The 19,148-nt window shown below is 42.0% G+C and overlaps 1 protein-coding gene across 1 annotated transcript in view; it reads left to right on the plus strand.

The window, feature by feature from the left end:
* Nucleotides 1–18,768, plus strand: part of GRHL2 (grainyhead like transcription factor 2) — a gene marked incomplete at its 5' end in the record, with an annotated part of 106,573 nt that extends 87,805 nt beyond the window's left edge. Inside the window, 3 exons of the mRNA XM_081266660.1 lie at nt 1,999–2,084; nt 13,371–13,435; nt 15,387–18,768. Of these exons, the coding sequence (XP_081122786.1) occupies nt 1,999–2,084; nt 13,371–13,435; nt 15,387–15,501 (266 nt within the window). The 3' untranslated portion in view covers nt 15,502–18,768. The remainder of the gene's footprint in view (nt 1–1,998; nt 2,085–13,370; nt 13,436–15,386) is intronic.
* Between the last annotated feature and the right edge of the window lie 380 nt (nt 18,769–19,148).

Below are 19,148 nucleotides of genomic sequence, written 5' to 3' on the forward strand. Positions count from 1 at the left end.
TTTTTAATCTGTAACAGCCACCCATGTTTCCCTTCCCCTTTTAATTTTTCTTACTGAGATGTAATTGGGGTGTTATGTACTAATTATTTTTCTGTAAACTGCTAACATGGAATCCTCTGTAATAACCCTTAGATCACTAGGTCATCTTAGCTGAAATGGAGGCTATAAGATATTCCTTCCAAAGGACTGATTTTGCTAATCTTTAGAGGCATGTTCACTCTATTTAATAGATACTTTATATTTGATAAAGAGAAGAAATTCTGTAATACTTAAACTCACTTTTTCCTCTTTTCTTCCCTTTCTCCCTCCCTCGCTCCCTTCCTTTGTCACAATTACTGAGCATTCTGTGCTACAGAAAGACAATTCAGGCAAGAGCCCCCATGTACCCATGTTGAATTGACCTTTGGAAAGCAGTAGCTTGGATGGAGTCCTTGGGAATGGGGGAGGTGGGGGAGGAGAAGTGGGAGTTTGGATAAGAGCTGATTTCACTTTCTACCTCCAACTTCATTCTTCTGGCAGATGGCAATTGTAGCTCAGTTGGTTTTCAACTGTAGTTGGGACCTAGGCTCAGTGGGGTTTTATGACCTGGGCATTTTTTCCTAGAGTGGCCAGGTGCATGGGGCTTTGGTTTTGACCCTCCTTCTTCCCTCTGATGAATCAGAAGTCATGACACCAGGGGGAGGGAAACAGAAAGGGCAGTCAGCCCACCGGGGTTGCAGAGGCACAGTTGCATCTGAATGGCAGTTGCCAGTTTCTTCTGGGAACTGAGCTCCACACAATTGCTATTAGGAAAGGAATAGTCAGAGAGGACAAGGATGAGCAAGAGAAACAGCAGCCAGCAGCTGTCATGTCAGTAGGACATGGGAATATATTACCCACTCTGAGCTCCATTTGCAATCTCTTATTCTCTTATTTTAAAGAGAAATGAGTAGAAAAGGCTGCATTCTACTTCACTGAGAGCACAACTGCTTCCTAATAGCTTTTCCAGGTTGAAAACTAGGTACTTTCCCTATACTAGCACCATAGTAAATATGTCATGTGGACCTTATTTCACTGACCCCCTTATGGAGACCATATGCAGTCCTCTTGTCCCTGTCTTATAGAGAAAATCTAGGCTCAGACAGGTTATATGACCAGGCCCAGATCTTAAACCCCTGGCCCAGATGATGTGCAAGGGTGACGGAGACATACATACATGCCCTGCAGCTAGGGACTTCTAAGGAATGACTCAATGACATAAACAGACACCCTGGTGATACCTACCAGGCTGTAAGATGCTTTGACACATGCATTCACCTCTGAGTTCCTCAAGGTGGGTATGTGATCTGCTTAAACCCAGATCAGTGCCGCTCCATATCCTGAGCCCCTTCCTCCACTGACCCAGGACCTGTGCCTGTCTGGAATCTGCTGTCCCCACCCTCTCCACCTTGTCACTTGCAAGCCCTTATAATCTTTATGACTCAGATCTCTCCTTCAAGGTCACCTTTTCTGAGCTTGACCCCACCCTCACCCTGGCAAGTTCAGCCTGTAGAGCACTCTAGACTCTGCCTAGCTTATTTCTCTGTCTCTCCAAGTGGCTCCTGAACTCCTTAAGGGCTGTGACTGGAACTTAACTGTTTGCTATACCCTCAGCTTCTAGCGCACAGGGCCTAGTGGTAGTTCAGTAATATTTGTTGAATGAACAAGTCAGCAAATAGAAGAAGAAATTTGCAGGAAAGAAGTCATAAAACGATTACATATCCATCCTGAGAAATTCATATGTGTCAAAGCAACTGACAGCCTGGTAGGTGTTACCAGGGTGTCCGTTTATGTCATTGAATCACTCCTTAGAAGTTCCTATCCACAGGGCATCTATGTAGATGTCTTAGTGTCCCTTCTATATCATCTGGTCTGGGGTCCATGCTTAGTAGGTGATGACTGCCTGAGATTTGCCTATATGACAGAAAGCAGACCTCTGGGCCCCCTTCGGTCACACAGCCCTTGTCCCTTCTCTTTCAGTGCTCTTGTATGTGAGGAAGGAGACAGATGACGTGTTTGATGCTTTGATGCTGAAATCTCCCACGGTGAAGGGCCTGATGGACGCGGTAAGCTAAGAGCCCCTTTCCACATCCAGGGGACCAGTGCTTCTTAGCTAAACCCAGTTGTTAGAATGGAGCCAAATGAGGTTTATATAGAAAAAGGAAAAGCTGAGATCTGTGGAGACACTCATTTCTAAATGTTGTTGCTCATTAGCATCTTAATATGGGAATTTTGAAACTGCCAATTCTCTGTCAGTTGAAGACTAATCACAGTAACATGTGTGGAGGAAGATTAAACCGAGTTTTCATTTGTCTCTTTGCATGAAACCAAATTAGATACATTTAGCTTCCAAATATTTGCACAACAAAACAACTAAATGTCCTGTTAGCTATGGTAGTACAAAATAAAACTATGACCTCTTGGCTAAAGAAAAAAATATATTGTAGTGATTTGTGGTATGATTCTTCCACTGCTTCCCTGACTTGGACTAGTATTAGTCAACTTGGACCCAAGAAAAGTTATCTTCTATTTTAGTCCCATATTAACCACCCAAATGTGATTTGACTTTAAATTTTAAACTCCCACTAGTCCCCTGCCCTGTACAACTGAGTAGTAGAAGATCCAAGTTTTTTATACTGATGAAAATACCAGGATGGCCTGAGACACAATCTAAAATGGTTGGTTGTTCTAGAAAACTTCAGCATTGGAAAAACATCTTGGATTATGGGACCCAATGTAAAAATGTATAACAAAGATCCTATGAGTGGAATCGTACAATGTGGACTTTTGTGACTGATTTCTTTCATTTAGCATATTTTTTTTTAATGTTCATCCATGTGATAGCATAAACCCAGGCTTCATTCTTCTGATAGATCAGTAAATTTCCATTCTATGTATATGCCGCATTTTGTTTTCAATCCATCAGTTGATAGATATTGGATTTATTTTTTCCGCTTTCAGTTATGGTCAATAATGACACTTTGAAAATTCATGGTCAAGTTTTTGTATGAATTCCCATTTATAATTATTTGGAGTATATTCCTTGTGGAATTGCTGAGCTAGACACAAAAAGTCAAATAGCATATGATTCAATTTGTAGGTAATATCCAAGGTAGTCAAATCGGTAGAGAGAGCAAGCAGGTGAGTGGTCGTTAGGAGTTGGAAGGAGGAGGTGGAGGGATTTGACTTGATGGGTTTCTCTTGGGAGTGATGAAAATCTTCTATAATTAAAGAGAGATGATGGTTTTATAATATTGTAAGTGAACTGAAATGCCACTGAATTGTGTGATTTTTAAATGGTTAAAATTGTGAATTGTGTGATATATGTACTTAGTATTTGTTGTTCATCAGAAATTGTTTTTAAGAATAATGCATAAAAAAGTTACCAGCGCAGATTCTGTGCTGCCTCTGTGAGGCACTGTTAGCAGGTCTGTAGGCAATCCTAAACAGGACATCGAGGACCACTCTCCAAACCACTTATGGAAGGTTTGGTGATTGTTGTTGTTGTTGTTCCACAGGACTTTTCTTTGGAATAGAATTTGTTATTACTGAGTCTACTTCACATAAAGAAAAAACAAAAACAGAAATGAATGTTTCTATATCCCAAGTCAAACAAGATTCTTAAAATGACCCTAAAATTGCCAGAGGATGGACCAATGAGCCAGAAAGGCCCATTCGATATCCAGACCTCTCTGGGCAACTTTGGACAATTTCGTACTCGGTCTGGCTTTTCAAAGACCACATTGTTGAAACTGACTTCCTAGGACAGCAGCAAATCCAAACTCTGATTCTGATGAAAGGGAGGTGGAGTGTGGTTGAGCCTGGGGATTAGGCATCTGTTTTCACCAGCTCCTCAGGGCATTCTAAGAGGAGTGAGGTGTGGGAACCTCTCATCTAGACCAGTTGGGAGTGCATCCACTATGCTGTGATCCTGCCTTTGTTCTTGATGTCTTTTATTTTCCTTCCATAACATCTGGCTGGTTTTATAAATGTTCTGTAGATGTGATTTCACTGAACCAGAGAGGAACTAAATGTTACCTCCACTCCCACCAAAACTGCGGCCCAGCACCTTTGCCTACTCTTCCCACCACAGAGGCATCTGGCTCTTGATGCCTTATAAGGGGAGCTCATCATACCTGCCTTGCTGTGGCTAGATGCAGGCACAGAGGCTGGAGGTGATGCATGATAGCCTTTGACCCTGTAAATCAAGGAAAAATCAGGTTTCCTAGGCCTATTCTGGTCAGATCCTTCAGGGCAGTGCAGACTTCATCTCACCTTTAAGTCTGGAAAGAAAAAGTTTTCTGAAAGCACCAACACAAGCTATTTCCTTGCTGCTTGAGTTGCACAGATGTCTGGACAAGAGAGGCGCCTTCAGGAGCCTCGGGAGATGTGGGCTGGTGGTGAGCTGTGAAGAGATGATGTGACAGCCCTGCAACTAGGGATGGCCATGGAGGATCCCGGGCTCTGTTCAGCACAGACTTGAGCGCATTGTGAAGATGGTAGAATTCTGAAGAATACTGGATCCTGCTTACTGTAGTTATACCTTGAGTTTATTTGGGGTCCTGTGTGAGGTGACAAAGCATAACTAAGCCAGAGTCTGGGTTCGCTGAGTACCATGATCTCACTAGTGTTTAATATTTTATTATAGTCCTATATACCAATATGCATTTGAATATTATAACATACATGTGTGTATATATAATACCCATACAATATAATAAATGCATACATATATATATGTGTGTGTGCAATATGTATAGTGCAATTATACACTCATCCCCCAGTATTCAGGACCGGTTCCAGGACCTGCTACAATTCCAAATCCCACAAATGCTCAAGTCACTTAATACTTGCATAGAACCTACTTTAAATCATCTCTAGATAATTATACTACCTCATGCAATGTAAATGCTAGGTAAAGTTTATATATATATATAATTTTTTTAAGTTTTTTGATCCACAGTCATTTCAACCCAGTTTCAGAATAATATCATTGTGCATGGAGGTTTATATTTTTAACAACTACAAGTCACATAGAACAAATGCTCAGTAAGAAAAATAAGATTCTAACTTTTAAGGAAGTTTGCTTAATCAAGAGATATTATATTTGACCTCAAGCCATCATTTGAACCCTGACACTGGTTGAAAATAGATTCCCCTAAACATAGACCCAGACCCTTTTCACTACTATGGACCTAGGACTTTGCTTCCCTAAGTAGGTCCATCAGAATCTCCAGGGTACATTTCAAAGATGCCATACCAGAATTCCAACTACAAACTTTATTGTCAAGTTTTCTAGAGGTGGCCCCCAGAAGAGCATTGATGAGAAACTCCCTGGTTGAACTGAAGCACACTAAAGTTTGAGAGGCACTACCTCGTGTGTCCCTTGACTGGGAACTGAGACGAGTGTCTATTCTGTCCTGAGACCTCAAGTGCACATTCACTTAGAATAGGGCTAAGCCCATACTCTTGTGAAGCCAAATCCCTGTAAATGTAGCTTTAAGCCAAGGACTGGCCCTGTAAGCTATTTTGTAACCTTACCCCTGTGGATTTTAGGAATTGGCCTGGGTCCAGGCTACTTCCTTCATCTTCATTGATGTTTTGGGAAAGGCCAACTGCTGTCTCTGTTGAGGAAGGAACTCAGTCTTTCAGGGCCAGCAGACTTCACAATTCTAAATGTAAAAACATAGCTTGTGTAAAGTAGGTGTGTTCGGCCTGCAATTGTTTCTGAAATAGGAGCAATACTCACATTGCTTTACTACTTTTCTAAACAAGCAGTTAAAAAGTTGGTTAGGCTGGGCATGGTGGTGCACTCCTGAAATCCCAGCAGCCTGGGAGCCTGAGGCAGGAGGATCAGGAGTTTAAAGCCAGCTTCAGCAACTTTGCAAGGCCCTAAGCAAGAACTTGTCTCAAAATAAAAAGGGCTGGGGATGTGGCTCCATGGTTGAGCACCCTGGGTTCAATCCTCAGTACAAAAAAAAAGTTGGCTAGGCCTCAACTTCCTCATCTATAAAAGGGAGTCACCCAGAGCATTAAATGACAACTCAAGCACTGGTATCTATTATCTGATGACAATGATGTTGATGACAATACAGGAAGACGTGGATTGCTTTCCAGTGTAGAGCCTGCTCTTACCTCTCCTGTTGAACCCCCAATCCCCTGTCCTCTGCCAGGTGTTACTTAAATGTAGAAGAAAATTCATATGGGAGGGTGAGCCATAATTTTTTTTCTTTTAAAAAACATCTTGGAAATTGGTGGTGAAATGTGGATTAGTCATCTAGAGAGAACAGCACGGTCTTGCCCCACTTCCTTCAGGTGGGAACTGAGGTTTGAGTCAGAAGGTGCCACATCAGGCAGATTCGTGAACAGTTCGGGGGTGGTGACAGTGTTCCTGAAGCCTACACACATTTCCTACATCCTGTATGCCTCTTTATAGCGTGGAGCGGTTCTGCTATCTAGAAACTGGGGTACTCTTATACTCAACAGACACTATACTCTTCCTAGAGATAATATTTTTTGGGTTTCCCCCTTGAGATTACCACATAAGATTAACGTCCCACCATGGGGCAGACACAGCAGTGAGTGGAAGAAAAGTGGATTGGGCAGCTTGACTGATGGGGACTCAAATCAGGACTGTGTAGTTCTGAGTATGTGAATTTTAGACTCATTCATTTCCTTCCTGGAAAAAATGTAGGTGGTACCTGCCTCAAAAAAAAAAAAAAAAAAAAGGTTTTTTTAGTACTTGGCCTCTTACTGTCTTGAAAAGAACTCTGAGCCACAAAGGAGTGGAGCCATTGCTGATCTATGCCAAATGGGGTCACTTCTCTGCAGGACAGACTGAATGATTCTTCTTATTTCATGGCCTTAAATCTTTCATATCTTCCTTTCACCTGCCAGAAAATCATTATCCATAAGAATCTGTTACTCTGATAGAAAAAAAAAAAAAGGAAAACAAATGTTCTCCATCAGCCAGATGTTACTGAAGAGTTTGTGCTTGGCATCATATGGAGGAAATAGACTAGTTTTCTTTTTTACCTGCGTGCTTGGTATCACATCAGTCAAGTCATTCACATAGCATCGGTGATGATTCATTCACTTTAGCTTCTTTATTGTTATAATTAAACTTAAAATTTTAGAGTAAAGGATTTGGCGGTGACAGTGGTGGTGATGGTGATGTGAATTTTTTTTCTGTTTTCTTTTTTTTTCTTTTCAGAGCAGCTTTATAATTTTATGAATTATGAGTTCTACCTCTGGAACTCCTTGCTCATCCTCAAACCCAGCAAGGCCACTCCTACCTCAGGGCCTTTGCATTTGCTGTCTCCTCTGTCGGCAGTGTTCTTCCTCCATGTCATCAGGGTTCCCTTCTTTCAGGTCTCTGCTCACATGTGGCAGTATAAATGGAACTTTCCAGAACACCGACATCAACAGCATTTCCGTCACTCTCTGTCCTCTTACTACTTGGTTTAACTTCAGCCTGACATCTTTAATGTTTGTTACATTCCCATTGTTTCTCTTTCCCCCAGTAAAATAGAGCTATGTCTCTTGTTATCTGCTCTAATCTCTAGGCCATTGCGTATAAATATTTGTTGACTGCACCAGCATCTGCCACCACGTGCCACCATGCTGAGTGCTGTGGGTGGCACGATCTTCATATGCACCACTTCAGTTAGCTCTTACAACATCCCTTTGAGCGTGGCCAGTAAATATTATCATTGCCACTTCACAGATGTGCTAACAGAGGCTGAGATGGGGAGGGGTTCCCAAGGCCTAACAGCTCCTCAAAATGGTGGAAGCAACCTGAATCGTCAAGCAACTTAAGTCCAGTTAGGGATAGTCCATATATGAAAATATTAGAAGGAGAATAAACATTCTAAGTCATGCTCACAATGACTAAAGGAAAAGGTTAGGCAATAGTAAGCATTTGGGCAAAGAGTATTAGTGCTTGGTGATTGATCCCACACAGTCCCATAGCTGAGTTCAAACCCTGATTCTGCCACTTAGGAGTGATATGACCTTGAGCAAGTGACACGGTGCCTAAATATCAGTGTCATCATTTCTGAAATGAGAAGAATAATAAGAGATATTATGAGGATTAAAAAAAGGAATATAGTATTGGTGCAAAAATTAAATGAGTTTGTGTGTACGGTGCTTCAAGTAGTCCACAGAAATACTCTGTAAGTGAATATACATACGTAGTAGTGGATGGCTGAGTGCTGAGAGTTGGAGAGGCAGATTGTGATTTCTCCAAGCTGAAAGGGCTGGAGAAAGAGGTAGGAATGTTCTCTCTTAATGAAGCTAGCCAAAGGAAATTGTTGCTTATGGCTTCATTGGCACTGCTTAATTACCTGAGTGAGTCCTTCATGTGTGCAGGTGACAGCCTATCTTCCCTGGGGCTCTTGACAGGTCAAATATAGCTTCCTGGGAATTATTTGCAAGCAAGACTCCTGGCTTTCTTGATGTGCATCTGAGGGTCCCTGTGGAATAGCTTATAACTCCAAATGAAAGTAATTGACTTTGTGAGCAGGAGGCATGTTGAATTGCATGCTGATGAAATGGATAAGAGTCTCCATCTTCTACTATCACATAATATTAAGTTGTTGGGCAAAAATTCTCCATGAAGTAGAGTTCTAATAATTATAGATTAAGAGACAACCAATAACACAGTGATGAGATGTGTCTAGGACCCAGGACCCTGCTGGGTGTCAAGGAAGTCTTTGGAGGTCTTTACAAATATTCATAATGGGTTTTTAAAAATTATTTTTAAAAAGTTTGCTCTGCTCAACTACTTGGAAAAAAAAAGCAGGGGGAAAATATCTAAGCACTCCTAATCACCCCATGACAGAACTAGCCAGTAGGACATTTCCCATGCATAGAAGGGAGAGGCACTGGGTGATTTCACCCAGGCCCAGGGCAGAAGGAATCTTCAATAAGCCCCTGACGGAGGGCCAGCTTCCGACACACAACGTCCTGCACAGTCTCACTTCTTTCCAGGGTTCTGAATTTGGCAAAGCACACCTCTCTGCCTTGCATGGAAGCAGAGAATATCGTCTTGGGGTGGCATGTTGTCAGCGCCTTCGATGACTACATGGAGAGCAGACCCTGGCCTTCTGCAGATGCCTGTTTCAACTTTACCAGGGCCTCCTGGTATTGGCTAGGGTCCGTGAATCTCGCTCCCAAACTGTTCTAACAGATGCCCAGTTTCTCTAAGAATTCAGAATCTGAAGCCCAGACGGCCAGGTAGTTCCTTTTTAAATCCTGTCCCTGACACAAGCTGAGGGACCTGAGAAAGTTGCTGAATAACTAGAAGCTTCAGTTTCCTCCTCTGAGACACAAAACTCTTTCTTGAAAGTATCTGTTTTATCCTAACCATGTGAGGATTGATAGATGCATTGCTCCAGGTGGATGTGCTCGCACATAGTGAATGTTCAGTAAATGCTTGCTGCTGCTCTCAACAGACCCAAGTAGAAGCTGAAATTGTGCATATTTTATGCCTTTTGTCTAGTTCTGACTCTTATGAAATGATTCGTGATCCAAGGTGTTTTCATTTATCCCTTGGGGAGCAGAGAGTCAAATCCCTGAAAAGAGAAGACCTAAGAATCCTAAGAATCAGTTCACTTCTCTTTCAGAACAAATGTATCTCTATCTATCTATATCTATCTATCTATCTATCTATCTATCTATCTATCTATCTATCTATCTATATATCTGTCTGTTGATGTTAAGTAGAAAAAATTTATTTTATTTTTCTATTTGCATTGAAAAAAGAATTCCAAATGACACTAAACCAAGTTCAAAATACTAACTCTTAGAGGTCAACCAAGTCAGAATAATAACTAGGTACCAATAAGATGGACCTCTAGAAACTGTGAGCACATAGCAAGCCCTTGAATACAGCAAAATATACTTTTTAGGGCTTCTTACCTTTATGTGTCATGGATGCCTTTGGCAATCTGGTGAAATCCATGGATCCTTTTCCGAATAAGGTTTTAAACATATAAAAAAAGATACATAGGATTGCAAAAGAAACCAGTTATATTGATAATACTGTCATCAAAATATCAAAAACCATGTTTGTGATACAGGAATAAAGGTGCTCCTTATTTATGCATTAAATACTGTGTTCTATGATGGGATTTGTAATTTCAAAGTGTGATGGATGAGTGTAATCAATATTTTGAAATATCTGCAGAATTCTAACATGACATGAAAATATCTGTAATTTCCATTGGCAACAAGACACAGGCATTGCCAATATTGCTATATGTTCAAAGGAAATGCTAAATTCCAGGTAGAGGTTAGTGAAAAGAAGGGTGTATGTTCCTCATTCAAGTTCATGTACACATTCTTTGGTCACCTGTAGACCCCAAGTTAAGAAGCCATGGCTGAGACCAGCTGTGCAGAGGAAATAGCTCCAAAAATAATGTGAAAGCAGATTAATATTTCTCCTCAAACATATTTCCTATGCACCAGCTCTGTTAAGTGAGTGGTTCTAGAATCCCAGGAATGGATAACTAGTGAGTTCACTCTTGAGAATTGACTACTTCCAGGTCCACCTTCATCCCTTCACAAAGCTTCATTCAAAACTCGATGGGTACAGAACCAGCTCACCTTGGAAGGTCCCTTTTGATGTGTAAGTAAGGGCACCAGGAGATGTGATAAATAGTGCAGGGGCCAGCATGAGAGGAAAAGAGAAGGAAATAGAAATTTTTCCAATTTGGTGGAGGAGTAACGAAAGCTGTGTTAACTCTACATTATTGAGTGTCTTACCAGATGTGGAAATCTTGACATGTTAACGGAAACTCTTTAGTGTTAGTTTTGGTAGATATGACTTAACATCTTCCCAAGCAGTTACTACAGGAATTTGAGTTTCTAAGGAAGAGATGGTGCACTATTGTATAGCCAAGGTGATTGTTAAAATCTCCCCCAAAGATCTAAAAATGTTTTCTGTGGTCTGTAGGGATTATTGCACTGTCCTTTGATTTCTAGTGTTATAGATAAGAAGATTGAAGCTAGGTTTATCCTCCCTCCCTGCTTTGGTAACTTTTTCTCTCTGTCCAGAAGATGCCAGAATGTTTTCTTTACTTTTCCAAGTGACCAGATGTCTGAGTCTTTTCTCACTGATTTCCCCTGGGATTCAGGAGACCCCCCCCTCTCCCCTTCCAACCCAAAACATGGGTCTCTCTTCTATTATTTAATTATTTCCTCCTCTCCATCTCTTCCTTCTCTAAGATGGTTTTTGTATTGTATGTAACTGACTATTCAAGTTTCTTCCTTTCCTTCATGATTTCTGTCTATTTTTTGCTTTGCATTTTGAGATAAATTGATTTTTCCTAATAATATCTGGCTTGTTGAAATTACCACCTATTGCCTGAATTTTGAAATTCACTAATCATATTTTTAGATTGAAATTTTGCTCATGTGCTTCATAAGTGTTCTTTGTAAGTGTTCTTTTGTCGTCTTCTTCAGTGGGCTTTTTGTTGTATTCAAATGGATGCCTCCTATATAAGTTTTGTTAATTTTCTTTACTGCATACAGGGCCCACTTAGATGTGCTCTTCTTTACACTTGACTCATTTGGGCTTTGGGGAACCTCATCAGTGACAAATCAATGGTGTGTGGCAGGAAGGGGTGCTGATTATCCACTTCTCTTCACTCCCCTAGCCCTCAGCCCAGTGGTTCTGCTCCTTCTAAGCATATTGGGGTATGGAGAGTTTTTCTACAGGCTGAGAAGAAGAATGGGAACCTGTGATTCTCAGCAAAATAAGCTCTTCCCAAGATCCAAAGTAGTCTCAACTTTCTTCTAGAGCTCTCCATCCTCTTTTTCTAGATTCTGGGAGACTTTCAGTAATCAAGCCCTAAAGCTCACCTGCCTCAACTGCCTGTGAGCCTCACTGGCCCCTGGGGGAGTAGAAAGAACATGGCAGGCATTTGAGACTGGTTTTCCCAGAACCCATCTCTCAATTAGTACTTGATGTTTATAGAAGTGGCATAATGACTGTGAAAATAAACAGGCCAGAACTGTACAAAGTACAGAGCAGAAGACTCTCCTTGTTTCTGTTCATTTTTCAATGGTAGCCACTGTTAAAAGATTGATGGGTCCCTTAATAATAAATCTATATCTAAATCTCCCTCTCTCTCTATATATATATATCTTTTAAAATACAAACAAAATCATCCAATATACACTGTTTCACAACTTGTTTATCCCTCAATTAATATGTTATGGATATTTTTAAAAATGTGAAAACCTATAGGCTTCCCATGTTTTTTTAATTGACTGCACAGTTTTCAATTGTGCAAATATCAAAATGTTTAATGAATGTTTGTTATATATAGTTTTCTTCATTATAAACATTGAGTTTTTGAAAATCTTTGCATACTTATGCATGTATTTCTGTAGATTAGATTACTATATATGGCACATATGAGTCAAAGGATATATGCATTTTAAATTTTGATAGTTTCTGCCATATTTTTTTCCCAAAAGGTTGAACTTGTTCCTCTTCTTTCTATGGAATACAAGAGCTGTCATTTCTCATACTGTGACTGATACTTGTATTACTATTGTTTTTTTGTTTCTGTTAGTCTGATAAATTAAAAGTAGTATCCTACTATTGCTTTAATTCAAAAAATTGTAAATTGTGAGGGAAGTGTTGCATTTTTTCATATGTTTATTGTCTGGGTATATTTTCTTTCTGTGAATTGCTTTCCCAAGTTGTTCCCCCTTTTTTCCCCCATTCAATTGTTAGTTTATTTTTTTCTTGATTTGTAGCTCTTTTTAACTTAAAGTTAGCCCTGTATCTATCATTGCCAGTTTTTTTATGGTGGTTTATATATACAGGTATTTAAAATTCTGTTGTTGTTTAACCTTTTAACATTTTTTTCCCACCAGGTTTCAGTCTCATTTAGAAAGATCTTCTTTACTTTAAGATGATAGTTACATGAAGAATTTACTCCTGGTTTCTTCTTGTGTTTTTATAGTTTTGTGTTTCACATATAATTATTTGATCCACCTGAAATTTATTTTAATATAAGGAGTAGAGAAGGGGTCCAAGTCAACTTGTTAAATTTTTTTTCCTATATGGCCACCTACCTAATCCAGCATCATGACTGGATACCCATCTTTACCTGACTGATCTGAAATACCACCTTCTATCATAGATTGAAACCCTAAGTGGCCAAATCTTTTGTCAAATTATTAAGGTCTGTACAAAGTGAGTGTTTTGAGACTTTAACTCATGAGTTAAGACCATGATGTTCTCAGGAAAATGCCCAAGAGAGGGAAATTGGAACCTTCTCCCTTGCCCCAATCCGGGCTCCCCTTCACCTGCCTTCTTGTTATTGGTGTTGCAGATCTCTGAGAAGTACGGGCTGCCTGTGGAGAAGATAGCAAAGCTGTACAAGAAAAGCAAAAAAGGGTAAGAAACAAACTGAACTTAAATTGACTTTCACATCAGACACATCTGCATGATGCATTTTTTAAAATGGTTCCTGTTTTTTGTTACCTGCCATCTATCTTTATAAAACTGGTGTCATCCTTCTAGAGGACGGCAGAGCAGCCTGCGAATGCAGTGCATTTTGAGGATCTTTAATGAGGGAGGAAGAGATCACATGGTCCTGATGGTAGCTGAGATGCCCTATTCCAATGGCAGAATTAGCAGGTGGACTAGAGGGGTCTGGAGGTGGCGAGAACACGGGGGAGAATGGCAAAGTCATCCCTCTGAGAAGAGTAGATTCATAGAAAATCACATGTGGCTCTTGAGGTTGGTTTTAGGGTGGCATGGTGGGAACAAAAAGTGAACAGAGGGAAATTTTCCAAGGTGATTATTAACAAAATGTTCTCAAAGGATCCTTGGATCTGCTTGTTCTTGGTGTTATTATTGGATGTGCAGTAGGTTCTAGGTCCTCTGCTAAGTGCTTTACATTGCATTCCTCTATGTACTCCTCACTCTGTGGTTCAAAGTTCAAGTGCATTTATTAGCACCAGCGTTCTGCTATCTACTTTTGAGTCCTCCTGAGGCTTCCTCTTTTTGAGGTTTTAAGAGTAGTAACCACAGGATTTAATCCCAGGAGAGTGTCTCCATTGACTCTATTCCTGCAGCTATTTTCCTACAAAAGCAGGAAGTAGGTCTTTAAATTCTTCTCTGGGCCTTTTTCATAAAGGAAATGGATAATGTGGGATTCTCAGGCTTTCTGAGTGATAGAACCTCTGGCTTATTGGAGGTCAAGCAGGAAACCCTTCAACTTGAACTTTCATTGGAAAGCTCACAAAAGTGCACGTTACAATTCTGTCCAAGGTTAATGCAGTAGACTGGGTGTATTCCTTTGAGTGGTGTCTCAAAGTCCTATTGCTGAGCAAAAATCCTCAGGGCAGACGCGTGTGCTGCCCATAGTAACAATGAATGTGCTTCTAGCCCTGTGATAGATAAATGCTTGTGGTCCCCCAACAACCCTCTATAGCTGGATGGTTCTTAGTTTTGCAAAAGAGTAATTGTGATTCTAAAAGTCTAAACAGCTTGTGTGATGACACCTAGCTGCAAAATGATAGAGTCCACAGTTCATTCTCCAACTAAGATCTGTCTGACTTCCAAAAATGAGACTGACTTAAGGACTTCTAAACCGTGGATAGACTCTGGAAGTTGTTTTCTTAGAATTAAATCCACCAGGGGTAGCTAGCCAAGGAATAGGTCACAGGAGGTGAAGTAAGAGCTTCTGAGTGAAGCGAAATAAGTTGCAAAACTTAGGCTAGCCACTAACAAGGGGATGAACCTGGGGAAGTGGTTTCACCATTCTCAGCCCCATTTCTCATTTGCAAGTGCTGATCAGAAAACCTACCTTCAAGGTTACCATGAGGATTAAATACAAAGTCTCTAATACACAAACACATGTTATGTATTCAACAAAAGGCAGCTGCAATTCTGTGTATTCTGCTTTCCCTGATAAGAGCAGAGGCCACATGGCTTAATGAAAATAGACAGGAGGCCTCCCTATTTAGATTGTGGTTCGGTCGATAGCTAACTCTGTGATTTCTGGCTCTGCTAACTTCACTGAGCCTTACTTTAGTAATCTATAAAGCACAAGAGTTGGACTGAATTGGATGGAACATTCTCTTAAATCCTGGTTAATAAAGAGCCATAAGGGTAGTTCTGAGACACTGAGGTTTTGCTTTCCTCAAACTGGGTTTTGGGAAAACAAAAGAAAATGAGGGCCTTTCCTGGCCTGATCTCCTCTCTTTACCACTCCTCTCAGCCTCCTTTGCAAAAGAAAGGCTGAGAGAGCACCCCTCCCCATCCTCTGCAGCTTACCCTTATACTGAGCCTGCTGCTCACAGTATCTTTGTTCTCTACCCCACCCCCCACACCTTGGCAGCATCTTGGTAAATATGGATGACAACATCATCGAGCACTACTCCAACGAGGACACCTTCATCCTCAACATGGAGAGCATGGTGGAAGGCTTCAAGATCACGCTCATGGAAATCTGAGTCCCTGGCTCAGCGTCCCCTTGGCAGGAGCTCTCAGCATGTTCCTCTCTGGGAGAGATGGGGCCCCCCTGCTGCCTCCAAACCTGGAGACCCATCTCACCCATCTCATAACTGCTGTTACAAGACTGTGCTGGGAAGCAGGCCAGGCCGAAGGCACAACTGATTGTAGTGTGCTGGACCCATCCACCAGCTCGCCTGTGTGGTTGAAGCCTGAGCCCCTCAGGAAGTTGCCTTGGGCCTGTGGGTCCTTATTTATTACCCACCATTTTCCAGAGCCTGGAGTCCAGGCCCCCTGGGACTCTGCAGGTTACTGCGGGCTCCACATGAGACCGTCCAGAGTCCCCTGTCAAGAGAAACACAACCACTCATCCCAAAGAGCCTGAAAAACCCTCGCTCTTTCCTTCTCTCCTCTACATCTCTGGAGTGGCTGGACAAAGTGAGCTCTTCTTGGAGCAGTAGTCACAGGTGGGGTAAGAGGTGGCTGCCTTCTTCCTGGTTAGAAACCTTTAGGTTGCTCTGGGTAAGGTCACCTTGCTAAATACCTCTGGGGGATCCCAGCAAGTGGCCACTGGGCCTTATACAAGAGGACATTCAGCTACCGTGTAGGGGGGAAGGAACACAGACAATATGCCAGATGGTCATGTATATATTGTTTATAATATTGTAATAATATATTTTACTTGTGGTTTGTGGGCCTGTTTAATGCCACTGGCCTAGGGGAGGCACATACCCGGAGATTCAGAGTTTTCCGACTCTGCACCTCTTCAGGATGCATGCCAGGCCAGGAAAGTGGTCTTTGAGGTGTTTGGTGACTATGCCAGGTACCAAGATGGACATTCCACTGGGCTGGGCTGGGGGAGACTTGTTTCCCATCCGCAGAGGGAGTGCCCCATCAGTGAACATGACTTTCCCTCAAGGCCATGGTGTTTGTCTCCTGCTGATATGCTGTTCTGGACTCTTCCTTTGAACTCTCTTGTAGGAAAGACCATAGAGAAGAGGCCCTACCTTCTTCTCTGGTTTTGTTACAGGCACAGCCTGAGCTTTGTGGAGAGACTATGCAGGGGTTTGCGTAGGGCCCCGTCACTGGAGCTGTTGCAAAGCTCCTTGGCCATCATAAGACTCTTGGACATTGTGTAGTGCCTCATAGTTTACAAGCATGTCCTTCATCTCAAGTGGCCCCTTTAAAAGCCCAACTGCAGTGCTGAGAGTCGTGCCAACAGCTCAGCTCTGAATTGCAGGCCCAGGCTTCCTCCTGTGGCTAAAGACTGGGAAAGGGGGGATTGTCTGCCTCTGCTCCTGGGTGCTGGGTTTTAGCAAACTGAGTGAGTGAACAAGAAAGCCCCATGAACCTCGACTCTTCTGATGCCAGGCTTAGGAGGATACTGGGAGAGAGGAGGAGGAATGAGGAGGTGAAGAAAAGGAAAACGCTTGAACATCAGAAAAGGATGCATTGAGTGGGCCACTGTTCTCTTAAAGGGAACGGGTAGGGGTATATGGGTTTGTGGGCTGAAGCACTAGATTTTGTAGCCACACCCAATACCCGGATATAGGACAGACTCTGCCTAAAGGTCCAGATTTGTTTGTAAAGCACTTTGATGTCTTACCTGGAGGTCCCATGCTCAGTGATCCTGCCCTTTCCCCTCTTCTGTCTCTGAGGCCCAGAGCAGGAGGGAGAGCTTACTGTAGCCCAGTTATTGCCTCTTAGGGCTCAGAGGAATTGAATGGAATGGAGAACAAACTTCCAGGGGTGGTCAGGGGGCACTTTTTTGTGTCTCCCGGACATGTTACCCATTCCAGTGGTGCCAAAGGTGTGCATGCTGGGTTCAGCTCTGCTCCATTCTGTCCCCTCATCCTACACTCCAACTGCCACACCCTGGACCTGCAGCATGGGGACCATCCTGGGTACTAATGGGCCTCTGTTCTGATGGACAGATTCAGCATTGGAAATACACAACGTACTATGTACTTCCCATGCTCCTTGGGTTAGAAAAAGTTTCAAGCATGGTTGGCAGGCCTGATGGCTGGGACATAGGACTCCAGAATAGGGAAAAGGCAAAATTTGTGCCACATGACACAGGCTACAGACCCCTCTCTCTCCGCCCCTGTTTACTGGTCTCATCCTAGACAGAAAATAAATCAGAAATGCCCCTGAGCAGTCACTATGGTGACCATTGCCAGGACAAAGGATATGAGGCCAGGGCCACCAAAGGGTGGTACAGAGTGTCAGGTCCCATCCGACCATCCCCTTCTGCATTCTCAGAGTGACTGGTGGTCAGCTAACTTGTGAGTTTCACTGTAGGTTAGCAGAGCTTTGATGAGCACATTTCCCGAGGCAAAAAAAAAAAAAAACAACACTCCAGAAAGATAGGAAAACATGCCTCCTCTTCTTTCTTGTTCCCTTGATCATACCCAAATAAATAAGCTGCTGCTGCTGCTGCTTCTTCTTCTTCTTTTCTTCTTTTGTAATTCATAAAAGATGAGGACATGTGAAACAAGTATTTTTCTTATACATCCCAAATTATTTAGAATTTACCTGTGTTTGGAAATTGGAACCAACAGAAAAATGAAATCAGATGTCATCTTAGAATTGGTTCCTGAAAGACTAAGGCATATCCCAGTCCAGAACCTTGGGAAGTGTGAAATAAATCAAACGTTTATTTTTCTTCTTATTTAAAATCATGAAAATGCAACCAAAATAGAGGGTTTGTGCCAAATTCTAAGAATGGCCCTTTTGTAAAGACAAGCAAGGGAGACTGTCATATGTACAATATGCTCCAATGTTAAAAAAAAAAAAAGGTAAATGTAACTTAATAGTTTTGTAAATGGGAGAGGGGGAATCTATAAACTATAAATACAGTTATTTTATTTTTTGTACATTTTTAAGAAGAAAATAAATATTCATAACATAAGAGAAAGACAACAGAGCCTGGTGTTTTCTCTGAGGTGAGTGTTGGGGCTGATGGGAAAGAAGTCTCTATATGACCTGGGAAAGTTCTGGGCTCCCTACACCTTCAGGTCCTGGACTCCAACAGAGCAGGCTTGTGCTCTTGAAGTTACACAGACCTGCCCCACCCCAGGGTTAAAGCAGAAGGCAGTGAAAGACATCAAGAGACCTTTGGTGGGGATGGCAGGCCCCTCGGAGGGCAGTTGGGCTGGGAGTAGGTCCCATTGTTCACTTCTCCCATGCTCACTCCCAGGTTCACTGTCCCTCGGTTGATTTCCTACAGAAGATTCCTGCTTCCTTAGTCCATCCAACCAACCTCTACAGACAGAGGCTTAAACCATGTGGCTCAAACTCTATCGCATCAAGACACTCCCTTGCCCTGGAAACCACACTTCAAACCACCTTCCTCACATATATTGGGGTTTCCTTGGTGACCACTATGCACATATATTGGGCCTCTGATCAGCCAAAAGCACCCCAAGAGAAGAGCATGGTGAAAAGGCAGCCAAGATGAATTTCACTTCTGTTTTTCCTGAGCAGCAATGCTATCCATGCATCATTCAGGAAAGAACTTGACTGCTGTTCTGCTATCGGGCAGAGATGTAAGCTATTTTGCATCTGTTTTTAAGGCTGGACAGAAAGTTCTTGCTGAGCCATGAACTTGGTTTCCTACAACTTTGCTAACTCCTAACTCTCCCGACTC

This window comes from Spermophilus citellus, assembly GCF_964194105.1.
Source record: "Spermophilus citellus genome assembly, chromosome: 14".
NCBI lineage: Eukaryota > Metazoa > Chordata > Mammalia > Rodentia > Sciuridae > Spermophilus > Spermophilus citellus.